Below are 18,974 nucleotides of genomic sequence, written 5' to 3'. Positions count from 1 at the left end.
TGTTTGCTTTTTTTTTTAATTTTGTAAAAACGTCATTCATTAATGGAGTTATCTGTGGTGCAGGACAGAGGTCAAAGTGGTGGCAAATGAAGAAAAGTCTGTCTAGATGTTAAATTACATATTTATAGCAAGAATGTGTTTGTTTCCTTGTGCAATGAAAGTTATATGTCTGTACATGTGCATAAGAAGTGCAGAATGCCAAAAGCACGGATGCTCAGGCTTGGTGTGAGATGCTTAATGGTGACTGAGGTCCCAGCTATCCTAGCCTGAGTTGCCGTCTATCGCTGAGTCACTAGAAGATGGCAGAGCTGGTGGCGCAGCAGCTTACTTCTCACACATAGTAAATCTCAAGCCTCCTACAGGCCCTAGTGGGTTGGCTCCCATCTGTAGCTCTGCCCTCATCTTAGATATTCTGCTCTGCTCCAGCTCTGCCCAACTCCCAACTCTGCCCTTGATTACCCACGATGAGCCTAGTACCACCTCCGAGCCTTGGTTGTCTTCATTCTGTTCTTCATGTTTGACCCCTCTGTCCTTTTATGGCTCTGTTCAGATATCTCTTTAGTTGAGATGGCTTCCTGGTCACACATATATTATGGTGCTCCAACTCATGGCCTCTTTCCCCCATCCCATGCACCACCTTTAATGTTCTTCTTGGCACTTACTTACCTTCTTAAAATTAAGCAACAGGAGAGCCAGCCCTTTCTTTTCTGTTGTATTTTCATGGACTGAGTCTGAAATATATTGGGTGTTAAGTTTCGTTGAAGAAACTGAATGATGAATGTGTTAGGCTTTCTATTGCTGTGATGAAATGCCATGACCAAAAGTAATTTGGAGAAGAAGGGGTTTATTTTGCCTACACTTTCCTATCACAGTTCACCACCAAGGCAGTCAAGGCAGGGACTCAAACAGGGAGGCAACTTGGCACTGATGCAGACAGAGGCCATGGAGGGAGCTGCTTACTGGCTTGCTCCTCATGGTTTTCTCAACCTGCTTTCTTATAGAACCCAGGAGCACCAGCCCAGGAATGTTCCCACCCACAAAGGGGTGGGCTCCCCCACACCAACCACCAGTCAAGAAAATGGCTTATAGGCTTGTTTCCTACATCCCAATCTCGTGGAGGCTTTTCTCAATTGAGTTTCCCTCCTCTCATATGACTTTAGCTTGTGTCAGGTTGACACAAAACTAACCAGAACAGTGACTTTATAGATAAAAGGAAATTATATATGTAAAGGTACTTGGAAAACCATTAAGTAATTCACAAGTGTAACTTACTGTTGTTGAAAACGAAGCACCTGTTGAGTGCTCAGAGAACCAAGTTTCAGATTTCTGTTGGCATTATCACATGGCCATATACATTTGAGGATAAAATGACCTAAGTTTTTTTCCTTTAAAACTACCAAATTTGCCAGGCAGTGATGGTGCATGCCTTTGACCCCAGCACTTGGGAGGAAGGGACAAGTGGATGTGAGTTCTAGGTCAGCCTGGTCTACAAAGTGAGTTCCAGGACAGCCAGGGCTGTTTACACAGAGAAGCCCTATCTCAAAAACCATAAAAAAAAGAATACTAAATTTAACCCTCCCCCCATCATCAAATTCAGGTTGCCAAGCCAAGTCTTCCCAACTTAATAGCTATTTTTTTCAGTGCATACATTATTCATCATTGATCACAGATAATACACCTTTAAAACTGATCTGTGTTGCCTCTGAAGTATTATGACAGGCACCACAGTTCTGAAGCTTTTAAAGTGTGTGCATGACGAGGCTGTGTGGGTGTCGGGGGGAAGACTGAGGAAGATTGGGTATTGCTGATTTCTGACTGGTGGGTATCTCGTGGTCTGACAGCTTACCATATCAGTCTGTGGTGCACACTCACAACCATCTGGGTTAGGTATCACAGCTGTGCTCGCTCGCTATCAAGGAGCATCCTTCAGGTCTTACCAGCTGCTCTCATTTGCATTGGGACTTGGCAAGAATTAAAACACCAGACCCTCTCTCCTTCTCTAAGTTCTCCAACAATGGATAGGCAAATCAAAGGAATGGTAGATAAAGGTAAATATGTCACCTTTGTTAACTGACAAAGCTGATATCAAAGTATTGCATAGGTACCTAGGACAACTTTGTGCTTTCTAAAAGCAAGTTTTAGAACTAGACAGACGTATGCATCCAGACACAGAGGACTGCAAGCCTTTTCTCATCTAAGTCATAGCAGGAGGAATTCAGCAAATTGGGGAAACATGAGAAGAGGAAGTTAGGCCAGGCGAGCCATGCTAACAAACATATTTGTCCATGAAGAGAAACATTTGGAATAAGAAATTGGTGACCTAACTGATTATTCTAAGTAACTTGCTATCACGTATTTTAAGATATTTTACAGATAAATGCTGCTTTAAAAGCTCTAAGAAGATGTAAATCTTTACATCACACATTTTATTCCTATACTATTGTACAGATGGAGCAAGAAACAGTGCTCTCGAGCTCAGCTAGGAGAATGTTGTGTCTAGTGACATTCTCACACCGATGAAGGCTTAGGCAAATACCCATCTTGCTTTACCATGGAGCCATCTCTAGTAGCTTCAGTTAGATACACCCTAAGTTTCAGAGGATGGTAGCATGACAAAATTAATTTATATTTCTTCTATAAATCTGTAACTCAGACAAAGTTGCTTAATTCCAAGTGAAGTCTTAAGAACTTTTAGAAAATTTTCGCTGAACCCTGTGATTTTGCTATAAAGCCATACTTAAAATAGCATCAGCACATAATCTGGTTTAGTAAAGCCTTGTTGAATGAATGACTCTCCACCTCTCGGAAGTCAGCTGGAAGCCACTGTGGATTGCAGAAGTCTTACAGTTCCACTCGTGTAGCAGACACTGTGCAGGGGTAAGCACCAATGAATGGACACTAGCAATGGAGAGAAATGCACATCTAAGCCACTATAACTAGACCTAATGGAATTACCAGAATTCTCCATTTTCCCTACAGAAAAGACTGATGCTCAAGGCAAGCTAACCACTCTACTTAGCAGATTTCCCTTCAATAACACCAATTATTTTAAGTTGTATTTGTTTTAAAGATCTTTTTCTAAGGTCTACCTTTTTTGTGTATGTGTTTGTTCATGTGAGTGCAGCGCCCGAAGAAGCCAGAGGGGGTGTCAGACCGCCCTGAAGTTGGAGTTATAGTGGTTACAAGCCTGCTGATGTGAGTGCTGAGCATCAAACTTAGGTTCTTTGCAAGAGCAGTTGGCATCTGAGCCTCTGAACCACCCCTCTGGCACCTAAGTTCTGTTTCTAAGTAGGTCATTTGAGGATACTCCTGAACCTTTTGGTTGTATTTGTGTTGTTACAACACAGTAACTTAAATTTTATGTAAGCTGGGGATATGTGGACACAAGAGTAAAAGATTGTCCCTCTGAAATAAAGTTGAATGCTTAGGAAGATTTAGAGAAGAATAATATTGAAGACATATCACTGTGGGTCAGCCAGATGAGTCAATATAAAAAGCACTTGCTACCAAACATGGCAACCTGAACCTGAGTTAGATCACTAGAACCCACATGGTGGAAGGAAAGAAACAACTCTTTCTAGTTGTGCTCTGACTTCTACATGTGTACTGTAACACACACACACACACACACACACACACACACACACACACACACACATACATACACACATACCACATGCACCCACATGCACAAAATAAATGAATGAAAAATATAGACAACAACATGATGCCCACTCAGAGCAAATTTAGAGTTCTGGGGAGTGGCTTGGGGATGTGCAACAAGAACTTGAATGTAGGACAAATGACATCTGAGACAGAAACATGCAGATCTAGAAGCTGAGAGGAAGGCCATTGCACTGGCTTGCAGTCTTGGTCAGTTCCATGGAGAAGTTGCTATAGGAGCTGGTCTCCAAAGAAAGAACTGGTAGTCTGTACAGAGATGAGTCATTCCAAGTGACAAGAAAGATGTAAGCAGGGGACTAAAGGGTAAGACCCCATGTGGCTGCATCATAGTTCATGAAGGCATGCACTGGGTTTCAAATGGCAGAAGGCCATGGTTCACAGGCCTCGAAACTATCTAGTCATCATAGAAACAAGATATGGTCTCTTTCTAGCCACATTGAACCCAACTGGTCTTTGGGATATCTGCAAGAGCTTTTTCTTATGTCACAATTTCTTCACTCATTGATTCATAATTTTTCTTGTGTCTGTTTTTGTGTTCACTTTTTCCTCAATGGTTAATAAACTGATTTTAAACTTAACAATTTTATATTTCTTTTGTTTAAGGAATGTTATTTTTTCCACTAAGGACATGGATGTTAAATTCTTTTTTTGTGGCTGTTGTTTTGAGTCAGTCAGGGTCTCTCTTCACAGCCCTGGCTGTCCTGGAACTCACCAAGTAGATCAGGATGACCTCAAACTCACAGAAATCCTCCTGTCTCTGCCTCCCTAGTAAGTGTTGGAATTGAAGATGTATTCCACCACACTTGGCACGTTATTAAATTCTTAATGAAATGAAGACTATAGAATCATTGATTGTCTTAAGAATTTTGATTTCTTTTTAAAAAATAGGTGCACAAAATACTAAACATTTTTATTAGAAGACTTGCTTGGAATTTTATGCTTCAAAATACAATTTTCAAAATTTGTAGCATATGGATCATATGTGACTTTCCCATTGTTATGCTATTAAAATAGATTATTTGATGTATTTAAAAGATTTAGTTAGAAAAGTGGCCCATTGCATTCTTTTACCCAGTGCATTTACGGTTAGCACATAGTGATTGTTTACATGTGAAATAAGCATGAAAATGCCATGTATTGTTCATAATTATATTCCTATAGAGGACTTTAATTAAACCTTACTGCTTCTCAGAGAAAGGGATGCATGCTCCCAGAAGATAAGTTTGAATGCCAGTAGAAACCAAGTCATTTGAGGACCTCTTCCAGTTGTTTACAGTAAGACACTTTAAGCAATGAGTTGAGAGTACCAACTAAAAACCAAAAATAGTGACCACAAAGTAAAGATCATTAGTTTGGCAGCTGTACTTTGATACACCTCCCCTTTAACACTTCCTATTTGGACATAACTATTCCTTCTCCTTTGTTTTTTATGTTACAAACATTACTTTTTTATGTGTATGAGTGTTTTGTCTGTTCATGCCTGATGCTCACAGAAGATAGTGTCAGATACTCTGGAACTGGAGTTGTGGACAGTTGTGAGCTTCCCTGTGGGTGCTTGGAATCGAGCCTGGGTATGGAAGAACAGTGGTGTTCTTACCTTCTGAGCCATCTCTTGGGCCCCTGGACTCTTTCCATGAGCAATTCTTTTCAGTTTTGGAATGTTATATGTGTGTGTACACATGTGTATGCTGGTGCATGTACCCATGTGTATGTATGTGGAGGCCAGGATAGAATGCTAGCTGTCCTCCAAATCACTGTCTGTCTTATTCTTTTAAGACAGAGTGTCTCCCTGAACCCCGAGTGCTCTGTTACTTGAATAGACGGACTGAACCAGCAGGCCCCATCATCTTCCTGTCTCCCTGATACTGCACAGATGCACATGACTACACTTAGCTTTTGTGTTGGTCCTGGGGATCTGAACTGAGGTCCCCATGCTCCGGTTACCCAGTCAGCCAACTCCTTAGTCTTCATGACCATTAATAACTTCATTTTAAATAAGGTACTGGTTTCTGTTTGAGCTAAGGTGGAAGGCGAAGAAACAGACAGAACTATGTATACCCAGGAAAAGCCACCAACACCTGAGCAGCAAAGATGGAAATTTTTGATGCGATCTTTATATCCCAGACCTGATCATTTTAGAATGTCAGAAATTGTATTTTTTCACACCTTTAGTGAAATTCATCTGATTTAAGTTAATATTGCTTACAAAAACAAAATGGCATTGTAAGTGAGAAACAAGATTATTACCAGCATAAAATCCAGAATGACAAAAGAGACGTTTGAGGGAGGGGTCACTGATAGTAGGACATGTCAGTCATGACAGGAGGCTGGAAAGTCGAAGCAGGGAGATGGGAGGAGGAGGAAGAGGAGGGTCAAAACCCAGGATTTATTAAGAAGCTATCTAGATTCCCACTATTTCACAAGCTCATTAAAAATACAGTGTGTGTGTGGGGTGCTACAAGGGTGAAGGGCAGACATGGAGAGACGGGGAAATGAGTGGGATTGGGGTTGATGATATGAAATTCCCCAAAAAATTATGTTAAAAAATACTATCCAAAATGAGGGGAAGGTGAATGGATATACCTCCCAAGTTGAATAAAGCTCCTCCCGAAGGCCTTGGGCTATTAAACAAAACCCCAGCATTAGGTATGGGGTATTTCCTTATGAGTTTGTTGAGTAAAACTATCAAACAATAAAAAGTAAAGAAAAAAATCAACAGCAAACATAAAACACCATTTAGAGACCAACATACCTTCTCCCTGTGGGGAGTGCCACACAGAGAAAGTATGCATCAGTTCATTGGATAAAGCTTGGGCATCGAGCATTAGAGCATGCTCAGTCCTTTAAGCTGCCATTCCACAAAGAGCAATATTTATTCAGGCCGCAATAGGAAGGGAGGCTGCAATAGGAAGGGAGGCTGCAATAGGAAGGGAGGGCTCTCTGTAGTACAATGATGCTTATTCAGAACTTCATTGATTATGGAGTTGAGTGAACAGAAATAAACAAGACAGGACTTTGTCAGAGAACTAGGAACAAAGAGCTGAAAAGTATCACAGCACACAATAATGGTTGATGGTTTAGTAAGCGGTTCCGACATCATCAAATACAGAGTTAGCATACTGGGTGAGAAAGCAACCAGACAGAGTACAATCAGGATAGAGCGAGGATAGGGAGGATATAATCTGTGAAAATTTGGAGTGTTAGTAGAGCCGAGAGAGAATACAGCAAAAGCAGTGTTTGAAAACAAATGGAGCTAAGAATGTGTCAGCAATGATGGAAGACATCATTGTGCATATCTGAGATCTCATACTAAGTCTGAGGTATATAATACAGCTAAACATATGAAAATAACTTCTGAAAATGAAAGACAATATCACATTTTCCAAAGAGGGTTGGTTGGGGGAAAAGTTCACATTGCTTACAAAATTAGTAACAAACTGATGGCTAGTTTATCCACAGAAACAATGGAAGGCAGGAGATACTGGAATGGCGATTTAAAGCGCTGACAGAAAATATCTAATAATCTAGAAAAATCCTTTAAGAAGAAGGGTATAAAATACCTTTAATGAAAAAATTAAGAATTGTGTTACAAGTTTGTCGCCAGGAAATTTACAACAGAGGAAATAGCAAGAGGCTTCCTTTGGGGAGGACAGAAATGATTCCAGAGAGTACTGGACAGCAGCTCATGTAGGTAAAGCTAATATTGACAGTTTTAAAAGCAAAAGTAATTATGTCTTGTGAAACTTAAAAATACCTACAGACTATATAATTATAGTGGCCTGTAAGTTGAAACTAAAGTGATTCATGGTACTTCCATTGTTTAAGAAAAAGTGAAAGTACCAATTTTATACTAGACATTAATTAGTCAAGGGGCATGTTGGAATTTCTAGGGCTAGCATTATAAGAATAGTAAAATAGAATATAACTTAGAGACTAGTAGAGAGGGAAACTTAAAAATATTCAGTCCAAAATAAATCAAGAAAGAGAAGAAAAGAGATAATAGGTCATACAAATATTAAACAGTAAGAGTGAATATAGCCACAAATATGTTTAAATGAATCGTGTTCTATGTGAGTTATCAGAATGGGGTTTTAAAATATTCATATATTTCTTGTAAGAGATATCTTATTTTTCTATTGCTGTTGCCACAACCAAGGCAACGTATAGAAGGGCTTATTTGGGGCTCCTAGTTTCAGAGGATTAGTCCATGACCATCTTGTCAGGGAACATGGCAGTAGGAGGTCAGGCATGGTGCTGGAGGAGCAGATGACAGTTCACATCTTAAAACAGAGCACCAGGCAGAGAAAGCACACTAAGAATGACATGGACTTTCGAAACCTCAAAGCCCAGCCCCAGTGACACACCCCCTCCAACAAGGCCACGCCCCTTAATCTTTCCCAAACAGTTCCACCAACCGGGGACCAAGGATTCAAATGTATGAGCCTATGTGGGCCATTCTGATTCAGAGATTCATTCTCATTCAGACCACCACAATAAGAATGTAGGACAATTAAAAATTTTAAATGCAACACGATAATCAGCCAAAATATATCTGATATAGACTTATTAATAATCAAAGAAAGACTTATTAGTATCAATATTTTGATAGATTAGGAAAAAAATCACCATACACACACAAAAGGGACATTTTATTAATATCAAACTCAAATTTCGAGTGTTTTAAACTCATTTCTATCAGTACAGTTTCAGAACACATAAATAAAAAGTTAATAGACTTACAAAGCTTGAAAAAGTCCATGCAACTGTAGAGAACACTGACATCTCTTTATAGTGTTAGAATAAGCAGACAAAAATATCATTACGGGCAAAAACAACTTGGTAACACAACCAATCAGACTACTTTTGTTGACATATGAAGTGCATTGCTGAAAAATCTGTAATACATTAGCTCCTTTATGAGCACAAAGACATTTCAATATGAGCATACAGAAATAAAGTTTCAACACAGTTAAAAGTATCCATAACACAAAATGAATCATACAACCGCAATGCAATCTAACTGTAAAGTATTAATGAAAAGATGATGAGGAAATCCTCATATATTTTGAAATTGAGAAAGAGATTTATGTGGAACATATGGGCCAAATAAATCACAAAAAATATTTGGAAACATTTTATAATTAATAATACATGCTGCATAAAAACTGTGCATGGAATATCTGAAGCTATAAAGTGGTGTATAGCTTTGACTTTACAGGTCAGAAAATAAGAAGATTCAGAAATTAATGATACAAGGATCTATCTTAAGAAGTCTGAAAAAAAAATATTGCCAGTTAAATCCAAGGATAACTGAAGAAAGAAAAAAGAGAAGACAGTCATGAGATAGAAAATACCAACAAGCCAGGCAGCGTGTGGTGGTGCATGACTTTAATCCCAGCATTTGGGAGGGAGAGGCAGGTAGATCTCTGTGAGTTCAAGGCCAGCCTGGTCTACGAAGCTACACAGAGAAATCCTGCCTCAAAAGAATAAAAACAAAAACCAACAAACAAACAAAAAAAAAAGAAAAGAAAAGAAAAAGAAAACATCAACAAAGCCACACAATTTATTTCAAAATATTAATAAAATTCTTCCCTCAGCAATGCATCACATGTTAACTAAATCCATCTGATTACTTGTGTTGTCAATTTGTTTTTATTCATGGTGCTGATTTTCTTCACTTACCCTATCACTAGAGAGACAGGATATAGTCCCTACTTAATTATTATAGGACTTTCTGAAAATTTTGTTCTTCTATTAACATTTGGCTTATGTATTTATGAAGAAAAAACTCTCAGATGATAAATGCAAAGAATAAAAAGAGTGGATGATTGAATAGCTTTATTTGTAACAAAAAGAAAAAGAAAAAAAAGAATGGATAGAAATTTATGTTTTATAAATACTTAAAAGATATTCAAAGAATGAACAATTCTAATCCCCCCCAAATTTTAAAGTTAGTTAAAGTAAATACATTGTAAGCAAAATAAACCCCTACGGAGGTCTGAATATTTATTTATAAGTAACTGAATAAGTTACTTATAAAAACTCTTTACTATGAGCCTGGCATAGTGTATATGCCAGTCACCTCAGGCTGAGACATGAGCACAAGAAGTTGGAAGCGAGTCCGAGTTATAAAGAGACTCTGTTTCCAAAAACCAAAACAAATACATAATCAAATAAATAAATTACCATGAAAAAAACTCCAGATCTGAAAAACGTCACGAAATTTTACCAAATAGTTGGATAAGAAATAATGCAACAAATTCCTGCAGAGAATAATACAGGAAGGAATAATTTCCAATTTATTTTATGAAGCAACCTGATCTTGATATGAAATTTGAAAAAATACATTATAAGCAAGGATATTTCAGTCCAGTGTCATTCATAAAAACGGCAAAATTTCTAAACATGTAGTAGAAGCAAATCCAGCATTATTTGCAAAATGTAACATCATATCCATATTGAATGCAGTTCAGGAGATCAAGGTTGGTTTCTGTGTAGTGGTCACTGTAATTCACATGAGTAACATAAAAGATAAAAAATGATCATGTCTGTAGTCACATAAAATGAAATTGACATTGATTCATAATGTTTAGAGAACAGTCTAAGCAAATACAATAAGAAACCTCCTTAGTTAGATAAGGCAGTCCTCAGAAGGAGCCTTCAGGGTTCATCTCTGATATTGGTCTATTGTGTTCTTGATCTGACTCACACCTATTGAATCTCTCTCTTGCCTAACTCTGAAAGGAGTGTTCACCTCACACCCTTACCTAAGTCTATGTGGCTATGTGGCTAAGAAACGATCAGAAAGTTGCTTTGAAAGAATGCAGAGGAAGAGGAACAGAGGAGATGATCTTCATCTTTAATTGTGCAAAGCAGACAATACCTGGATGCAGAGTGTGCTGAACAATGAGAAACAACCCTAGGAATGCTCCTGAGCTCCCTGGGGACATTTTCTCTGCGGTTAACACAGTTTCTTTAGGTGGAGAACAAAATGAATTTTTGGGTTATGGCTCAATACATGCTAAGATAGGCATTCTCTGTTGCTGCTTGTGGTGGTTTGAGTAAGGCCCTTACAGGCTCACAGATTTGAAGGCTAGATCATTAGGGAGTGGCACTATTTGAAAAGATTAGGAGGTGTGGCCTCGTTGAAGGAAGTATGTTATTGAGGATGGGCTTTGAGGTTTTGAAAGCCTAAGCCAGGCCCAGTGTCTTGCTCATCCTGCTGCCTATGGATCTGGATAAAGAATCCCAGCTACTTCTCCAGCATCATGTCTGCCTGCATGTCGCACTACATGCCACCATGCTCCCCAACATGATGATAAAGGACTAAACCTCTGGACCTGTGAGCCAGCCCCGATTAAATGTTTTCTTTTATAAGACTTGCTGTAGTCACAGTGTCTCTTTATAGCACTAGGACAGTGACTCAGACATCTCTGGTAATTCGACACAGTCTCTCAGTAAGCCAGGCTGCTTATTCCTATACCAGTCTCCACACTGTGGCCCTTTCCTGGAATAAACTACTGTATCCATAGTACCTCATTTTCTCATTCTTTCCCAAGCTCCCATGCCTTCTGTAAACTGGCTCTGGACAAAAGCATCGCTCTTTTGAGAAACCTCCCTCTTGTCTTCACTGGGCCTTCCTTAATCCCCTAATAATATTGAATTTCTTGAGGATGGTCCCAGGCTGGAGATGTAGGTCCATGGTAGCTTTCTTGCCCAGCATGCACCTCTAGAGCCCTGAGTTTGACCTCTACAGTTGGATGGGGGGCGACCTATGTCTTTATATTTTTATTTCTTACTACCTAAACTTAATAAAAGTTTATTAAGTGTAGAGGTAATTAGTAAATGAACACACCAGTGATTGGTTAGGTGGATCTATCTCAGCAGGGCTCTGTTTTCTTATTACTACCTTTTGGGTGCTCTGTTCAGCACTCCTGAACTCATTCTAGCTAGTAATGAAGCTGTCTCTGCTTGAGTACACTGAATTTACAATCAATAATGAACTCTAAATTGAATTTCTAATTGCTTTTATAATGCTACTGCATTCACAGGCATTCCCAACACTGACTCCCAAATTTGTAGCATAACCTTCATTTCTAATTCCACCCTATTTCTGTTGACAAGTTCGAGAAAGAACAGCATGAGTTGAGCATTTTGAGGAATAACCTCAATTCAATATGTAAAAGAGCCTGAAAAAAAATAAGAATCAGTCTAGGCCTAAAATTAATTCCTAATTAAGTGTAGTGGTTTACCACCAAAAACAACTAAAGGACAGCAGAGTTGCCAGGAAAATGGGAAAACGAATTCTTTCCCACTTCTTCCCAGGCTTTTCCACCAAAGGAATCTGCAGAACTTAATGTTATTTATAGCAGACTGGAGCAAGGGAAGAGGCTAATGTCCCACTGTGCTAGTCACTGAGGAGGTAAGAGCTAAGCACAGCCATGCCCTTTGCCGTGACATCCCGGGATGCTGGAGTTTAGCACAGGGAGGTGGACATTCCTGTAGTCACTTCCAGTCCTGTTCCTCAGAGAAATCCAGCACATCAGGAAGGGGTCAGAGCAAGCAAGACTAACTTGCTGTGTAAGTTTCAGCAGTAGGTTTATTCAGGCAAGTGCTTCACAATTCTGTGCACCTGCTGAAGTTGCTCAGAGCTTTAAAGCAAACACATATCAATGCCCAGATGCTGTCGTAACAGTAAAACCAGAATCTGCAGAGGTGTTGGAGGTGTCAATATGTTCTCAAGGCCCCCTACACAGGTGTTTCTGAAGTAGTCCAGAGTCTGGAGCCAGTCACAGGAGCAGAGGCTATGCTTTTTAAAAAGTTAATAATGTACCTAAGTTTGTTATGTCTTTCTTTAAAGACTTTAACTTTCTTTAACTTTAACATTTACACTTAGCAGTTGTATAGTTTTGTTTCTTTTGCTGTATAAAAGTACAACAGGCCAGCCAGCATTTTGGAATTATCTCAAATGATAGCTATATTCCTAGGAGAAGAGACTCCCGGAGTCTTAACCTCCAGCTTAGTGCTTATGAAGCCACGGCTAATATCCAACATGGCCGCTCAGGAGTAGTCACAGCAGGTCTTAAACATATGCCTTGCTGGGTAGATGGAATGTAGATGTCCACAAGAGGTGGGGTATGGTGGAGTGGAGAAGCAGTCCAAAGTGAGAAAGACCAAAAGCAAAGGAGGAGAAGAAGGAAAATCCAGAGGAAAGGGCCACAGAGCCTGATGCTGGGCACTATGGCAGCTGCAGGGGCAGTCTGAACCAGCCATCGAGGAAGGTAAATAGAAACAGGCTAAGCACACAGCCCTTACAAACATCTGTACCACTGAAAACAACTGGGTCTAGGTGCCTTTCATTTCTGGGTCAAAGATTATATGGAAAACCCAACTGCAAGTAGTATTTATTGAACACCAGCAGGCATGTTTTCTTAGCATTCTGTTTATGTACCAACTAATCCTTACCACTCCATGATGTATCCTATTATTATCCTTATTCTACAGATGGGGAGAGTGCGGCCCAGTGGGCTGGTATCTGGCTATCTTCCTTATAACCGAGTCCCCATGAAATATTTACTAGATAGTGAATTAGATACCTAACTACAGGAACATGCTCCACGAAATGCAATAGGTGGTGATTTAATTGTTCCATAAGCATCATGGCATGTACTGGTACTAGATGATAGGGGGCAACACTGCCTCTGGTCTCCAGATGCAACCAAGAGGCACAGCAAATATGGGACAGGCAGCTGCTGGCATATCATGCTACGGCATACAGCCTTACGCAAACATTTCTTTATGGTTCTGGAAATTACACCCACAGTCTTTCACGTGCTAACAAATGCCATTTGTTTGTTTGTTTGTTTGTATTTGTTGTTTTTAGCAATACATTCCAAAATAAGCAGAATGTAGCATAAACTAATAACATAGCTTATCAATCATCAAGTATTTTATACTTTATGTGATTGTGTTATGCTTTAATACTACTGGAAGTGTATTAGGGTGTTTTTCCAGTGACATCACAAACTTGTAAGTAATTTATTGAGCTATGATGACTACAGTGACACTAGCAAAAGGAAGTCCCCAGAAACATTCTACTTTCCTAGGACCATAGTTGTTTATGTAGTCCACAGTTAACCAAATGCCATTCCATGGTACATGATTGTAGTTATAATAGAAGTTACTTGTGTAAAAGGAGGCAGCAACAGGTACTTGGAAATAAAGTCAGATAGGGATTGGGGAGCCAAGGCGTTTGCTCTTCCTCTCTTTCGAGTATAAAGAGTTTATTGAGATTTAATGAGTAATGTGATAATGAAATGCTTGATAAAGCCATTCTGGAAGGAAAATTGGAGAGGGTGAGAATGGGCAAATAAAAGAGGCAAGCATCAGACCTCTGGCCCTTTAGGAAGCAGATGAAGTGGGTGGTTCAAAGCTGGGTTTGGTGGCAACTATGGGATCAAAAAGCACTGATTCAAGAGCGATAGCAAGGGTCCTGGTGAGCCAAGGAAGTCTTAGTGACTGGGGAATGTTGGAGGACCAGGAGGGCAACCCCGAAAAGAGAAGATGCAAAAATGAACTTTAGCCTCACTTTTCCTTTAAGGGCTGTTGAGTCATTCTGTCCGAGATATGTTACTGCATTGGCCATCCTGACTTTAATTTTTTTAACTTTATTTTATGTTGAGCCTTATATTTGAGGTAGATGGTAATATCGATTTCTATATTTTTACATTTACTTATTCTAATAATTAATATATTATTTTATTATATATTATATATTATATATATATTATATATTATATTATATTAACATATAATTATTGATATCATTCACTACAGGTTATCAGATGAGGATGAAGAGGGCAAGATCAAGCAGGAATGTATCATCTCTGACCCCTCCTTTTCCATGGTAACAGTCCAACAGGAAGACAGCGGAATAATCTGGGAGACCAATTCAAGTAGATCTTCTACTCCCTGGGCTTCAGAAGAAAGCCAAACTTCTGGTGTATGTAGCTTGGAAGGGTCAGCCCTGAATTCTCCCCCAGGGAATGTTTCCTTCATTGTGGATGAAGTTAAAAAGACGCGGAAAAGAACTCATAAGTCCAAGCGTGGTTCTCCATCATTGCGTCGGAAAGGCAGCAAAAAACGAAATTCTCTGGAATTGCAAGATGTTATGGCGAACAAGGAAGATGGTTCTTTAATTTCAGAAAGCTCAGTGCTCAATACTGAGAATGAGAAGTCACCTATTGGCACTTACGATAAAACAAGAAGAAAGAAGGCAACATCCAATACACCTCCCATCACTGGGGCAATATACAAAGAGCACAAGCCATTAGTGTTGAGGCCAGTCTACATAGGAACAGTACAATACAAAATTAAGATGTTCAATTCAGTTAAAGAGGAATTGATTCCTCTGCAATTTTATGGGACGTTGCCAAAAGGTTATGTAATTAAGGAAATACATTACAGGAAAGGGAAAGATGCATCCATCAGTCTAGAGCCGGATTTGAGCAACAGTGGTTCTAACATAGTTTCCCAAAGAAGTAAATTAGCAGCTCAAGGCCCAGAAGATAATATGGCAAGAGAGCTTGCTCCGCCCTGGAGAGGTGCCCTCTCCAAAGGGTCAAAGTCCATGACCTCGTTATTTAGTCATGAAGAGCAAAAGAAAATGTATGTGGATCCCCCCTTAAATGCCATGTCTGCAACCGAGCACACATTGTCCTCTTATTCCAGAAATGACACAACCCATCAAGAACATCCAAGACCTCTACAGACAGCACCACAGCATCCAACTGATGAATTGAAAACCCAGAGAGAGCCACCCAGCACACCAGCAACCACATTCCTTGAAAAAGCAAAGGAAGAAGATGAACCAGACTCACAAGGAATGGAAAGTTCAGAGAAGGATGCTTCAGTGTTCTCAGGCTCAGCTGCTGATGTAAAACAGGAAGGCATGACTTCTGTCAACCATTCCAAGTCATGGGAGGCAGAAGAGCCTTTGCCGACAGGACCACCAAGACTGCCACCATCCATCCTAGAAAGGTTTGAGCCATACAAGGAAGAGCTAGAGCCGACTTCAGCAGAAAAGATTGAATCAACCTTTGAACACCTGACCTCACCTGAGCCAATAACCCATAAAGAGGAGGAGCATGTGCCTGAGCCCATAGTCCACAGAGAGGAGGAGCATGCGCCTGAGCCCACAGGCCACAGAGAGGAGGAGCATGCGCCTGAGCCCATAGTCCATAGAGAGGAGGAGTATGCGCCTGTGCCCATAGTCCATAGAGAGGAGGAGCATGCGCCTGAGCCTATAGTCCACAGAGAGGAGGAGCATGTGCCTGTGCCCATAGTCCATAGAGAGGAGGAGCATGCACCTGAGCCCATAGTCCATAGAGAGGAGGAGCATGCGCCTGAGCCTATAGTCCACAGAGAGGAGGAGCATGCGCCTGAGCCACCTGCCACCAGAGCATCACAGGAACTAGAGAAGGGAATGGAAATCACCGATACCACTGAACCCGAAGATTCTAGTCTAGAAGAAGAGATCATAGAACTTGATTATCCAGAAAGTTCATTAGTTTTTGAGGAGCCTTTCCCATCACCTTGGTCCCCTGAAGTGGAGCGCAGAGAAGAGCCCATCCCACCATCACAGGTGTCAATTACACCTGAACATGTCTCTTTTTCTGAGGAGGAAAGAGAGGAAATTGAGTCTGTTTCTACTGATTCTGCTTTTGTATCTGAGTATTCCGTCCCACGGGTTTTGAACCATGAACCAGAGAAGCAAGAAGCTGAGGCACTTTCTCTCGCTAATGTGAAATCCAGCTCTGAACCTGCAGTTTTCTCGGAGGAGGATGATGACGAACGCGAGTCTTATTCCCCAGCAGTGGCATCTGAATCTGAGCACTCTCTCTCTCCATCCACCATCGAGAAGACATCTGCATCCCAGTCCCCACTCTTTTCACCAGTCACACCAGACCATCTGGTCCTGTCTGGAGACGAGGCCTCAGAGAGTAGGTGTCACACACCAGGGTCTGCACCTGCTACTGAGTATTCAGTTACAGTGCACGCTGCACAGGAGTTGCTGGAGAGAACAGGTGACCACAAGCCCCCATTAAAGTCCCAAGATGTTTCTGAGTCCATGATTCTGACAGAAGAAGAGAGAGAGGACACGGGGCCACACCCGCCAAGAGTGGATGCTACTTCTGAATCCTCCCATTCTCCATCGCTAACTGAGAAGAGTTCTGAACGCCTGGCTGCCACACTGAGACATGCAGCAGTATCGGAAGATGGGGACCTAGAAAGAGAACATGCCACATCAGATTCAAAACTGACATTTAAATCCTCAACTCCACAAGATGAAACACAGGAATCTCCCCCCAAAACAATTGGTGGTGTGCCCCAGTTCAAACCCAAAGGCATTTCTGAACCCGTGACTCTGTTAGAAGAAGAAAAGGAAGATGTTGGGTCATCTTCACCAGATGTGGTGTCTGCGCCACACCCTGTCCCACCACACGCAGCTGAGATGCTTTCTGAATGCCAGATCCCACTTCCTTCAGACACCACATCTGAACACATGGTCCCCCAGGAAGAAGAGACCATAGCGGGTCAGCGGTATCCGTTTTCCTCCACACCGGCTTCTGAACGCTCAGTGCCAACACCATCTGTAACACCAGAGTCCCAGGAGGAAGAGGTTGTCCACACGTCCCCTCTGCTTCTGAAAGGTGCCACCTCACCCACAAATCTATCAGAGCAAGAGAAGGAAGAAGGAGATGTTGGGCCCTTCTCCCCTGATTCTGCATTTGTGTCAGAATTCTCATTCTCACCCTATCCGACTCAGGAAATAGAGAAAAGAGAGCTGGGGCGTGATTCTCCACTGTGCTTGACATCACCATCTGAGCATACTGTTTTGTCAGATGAGGACACGGAAGAGCTTTTTTCTCCCGATTCAGCATCACAAGTTTCCATCCCACCATACAGAATCCCAGAAACACAGCAAAACGAGGTCCAGGCAGACTTGTCACTAACTATGAGATCTGCTCCAGAATATCCCTACTTCTCTGCAGTAGATGAGGAAGAGTCAGCATCATCAGTGCTCACGCCTGAGCCCGAACAGTGTGATCCATCACAGGAACAAGAGGCTGAGTCCTTCCCATTCATGCCTGTACCCGATGACCTGAGCCTGCCACCTTCAGCAAATAAAACAGGCCAAGCAGAAATTGTGCCAGATGCTCCAACAATCTCAACATCTGTATCCGAATATCTCATCCTGGCTCAGCAGCAGAAAACCCAAGTGTCCTTGGAGCCAGAGGCTGAAGATTTGTTATCACCACCACCTTTAACCAGTGGATGGGAGAAGGGGGTTGTGGAGAGTAGTTCAGCAGCAGCTACAGCAGCTGCTTCTTTATCCACACTGTCGTTAGTGGCAAAGGAGGAAGCCCAGCCCACTTTGCCCACATCTCAGTCCTCAGTTCCACCTGAGTCAGCCTGTGTTCTTAAGACAGAACGGGAACCCAAAGCATCACTAACTCTAAAATCTGCACAGGAACAGATGGCTTTGCCAAGAGTCAGGAGGGAAGGAACTGTGCCGGGTTCTCAAGAAGCCGCAGCACATACATCACAGGATCCGACACCAGAGCCTCAGCCCCCAAACGTTCCAGGGTCTGGGATGGAAAATTCAGTTTTGTCTGACTCGGTAGAGGAGCCAAAGGCGGATGTCAAACCCGATTTAGCTCCAACTGTGACTTCTGAACTAGGACACAGAATGTTGTCAAAGAATGAGCCTGAAGTGTCAAAACCATATTCACTTCCAGAGGAGACATCTATTCCTAGAGACGAGGTTTTATCTGGAGTGAAAACAGGAGTGAAGCAGGACTCCAGAGTAAGCAGGGAACTTCCTGCAGCCTCGTCGGTAGCAGAAAGGGAAGCTGAACGTCGTCCACCTGCACCACCAGCATTTTCAGCTTCATCAGAAGAAATGCAGAAAGAAACCGAAGCCAGCCTTTTAGCCACCACAGTACCAACAACTAAGCCCGATTCGATTTTAACTGCATCAGGCATAGATGAAACCCTGGCAGACTCATCTCTCACCAGTCCTGAGGGACACCCCGGCTTTAAGCAAGCAGGGAAGAGTGAATTAGGCAGAGACTCGCCACCACTCATCATATCCATAGGGGAAGAGAGAGAACCAGTTAAGGGTGCTGCTGCTGTCATCGACATTTCTTTATCCAGAGATTCAGCTTGTCCAGGAGCAGAGAAAGAAACAAAATTAGATTCATCTCTGAGTCTATCATCTTCATCGG

The 18,974-nt window shown here is 41.4% G+C and overlaps 1 protein-coding gene across 1 annotated transcript in view; it reads left to right on the top strand.

Moving 5' to 3' along the window:
- Cmya5 (cardiomyopathy associated 5) overlaps positions 1-18,974 on the top strand; it is a 90,163-nt gene that overhangs the window by 21,836 nt on the left and 49,353 nt on the right. Inside the window, exon 2 of the mRNA XM_051182917.1 lies at positions 14,521-18,832. Within this exon, the coding sequence (XP_051038874.1) occupies positions 14,521-18,832 (4,312 nt within the window). The remainder of the gene's footprint in view (positions 1-14,520; positions 18,833-18,974) is intronic.

This window comes from Phodopus roborovskii, unplaced genomic scaffold (genome assembly GCF_943737965.1).
Source record: "Phodopus roborovskii unplaced genomic scaffold, PHOROB, whole genome shotgun sequence".
Classification (NCBI taxonomy): domain Eukaryota; kingdom Metazoa; phylum Chordata; class Mammalia; order Rodentia; family Cricetidae; genus Phodopus; species Phodopus roborovskii.
The sequence above is the reverse complement of the archived record's forward strand: the minus strand, read 5'-3'. Positions and strand labels throughout refer to the sequence as shown.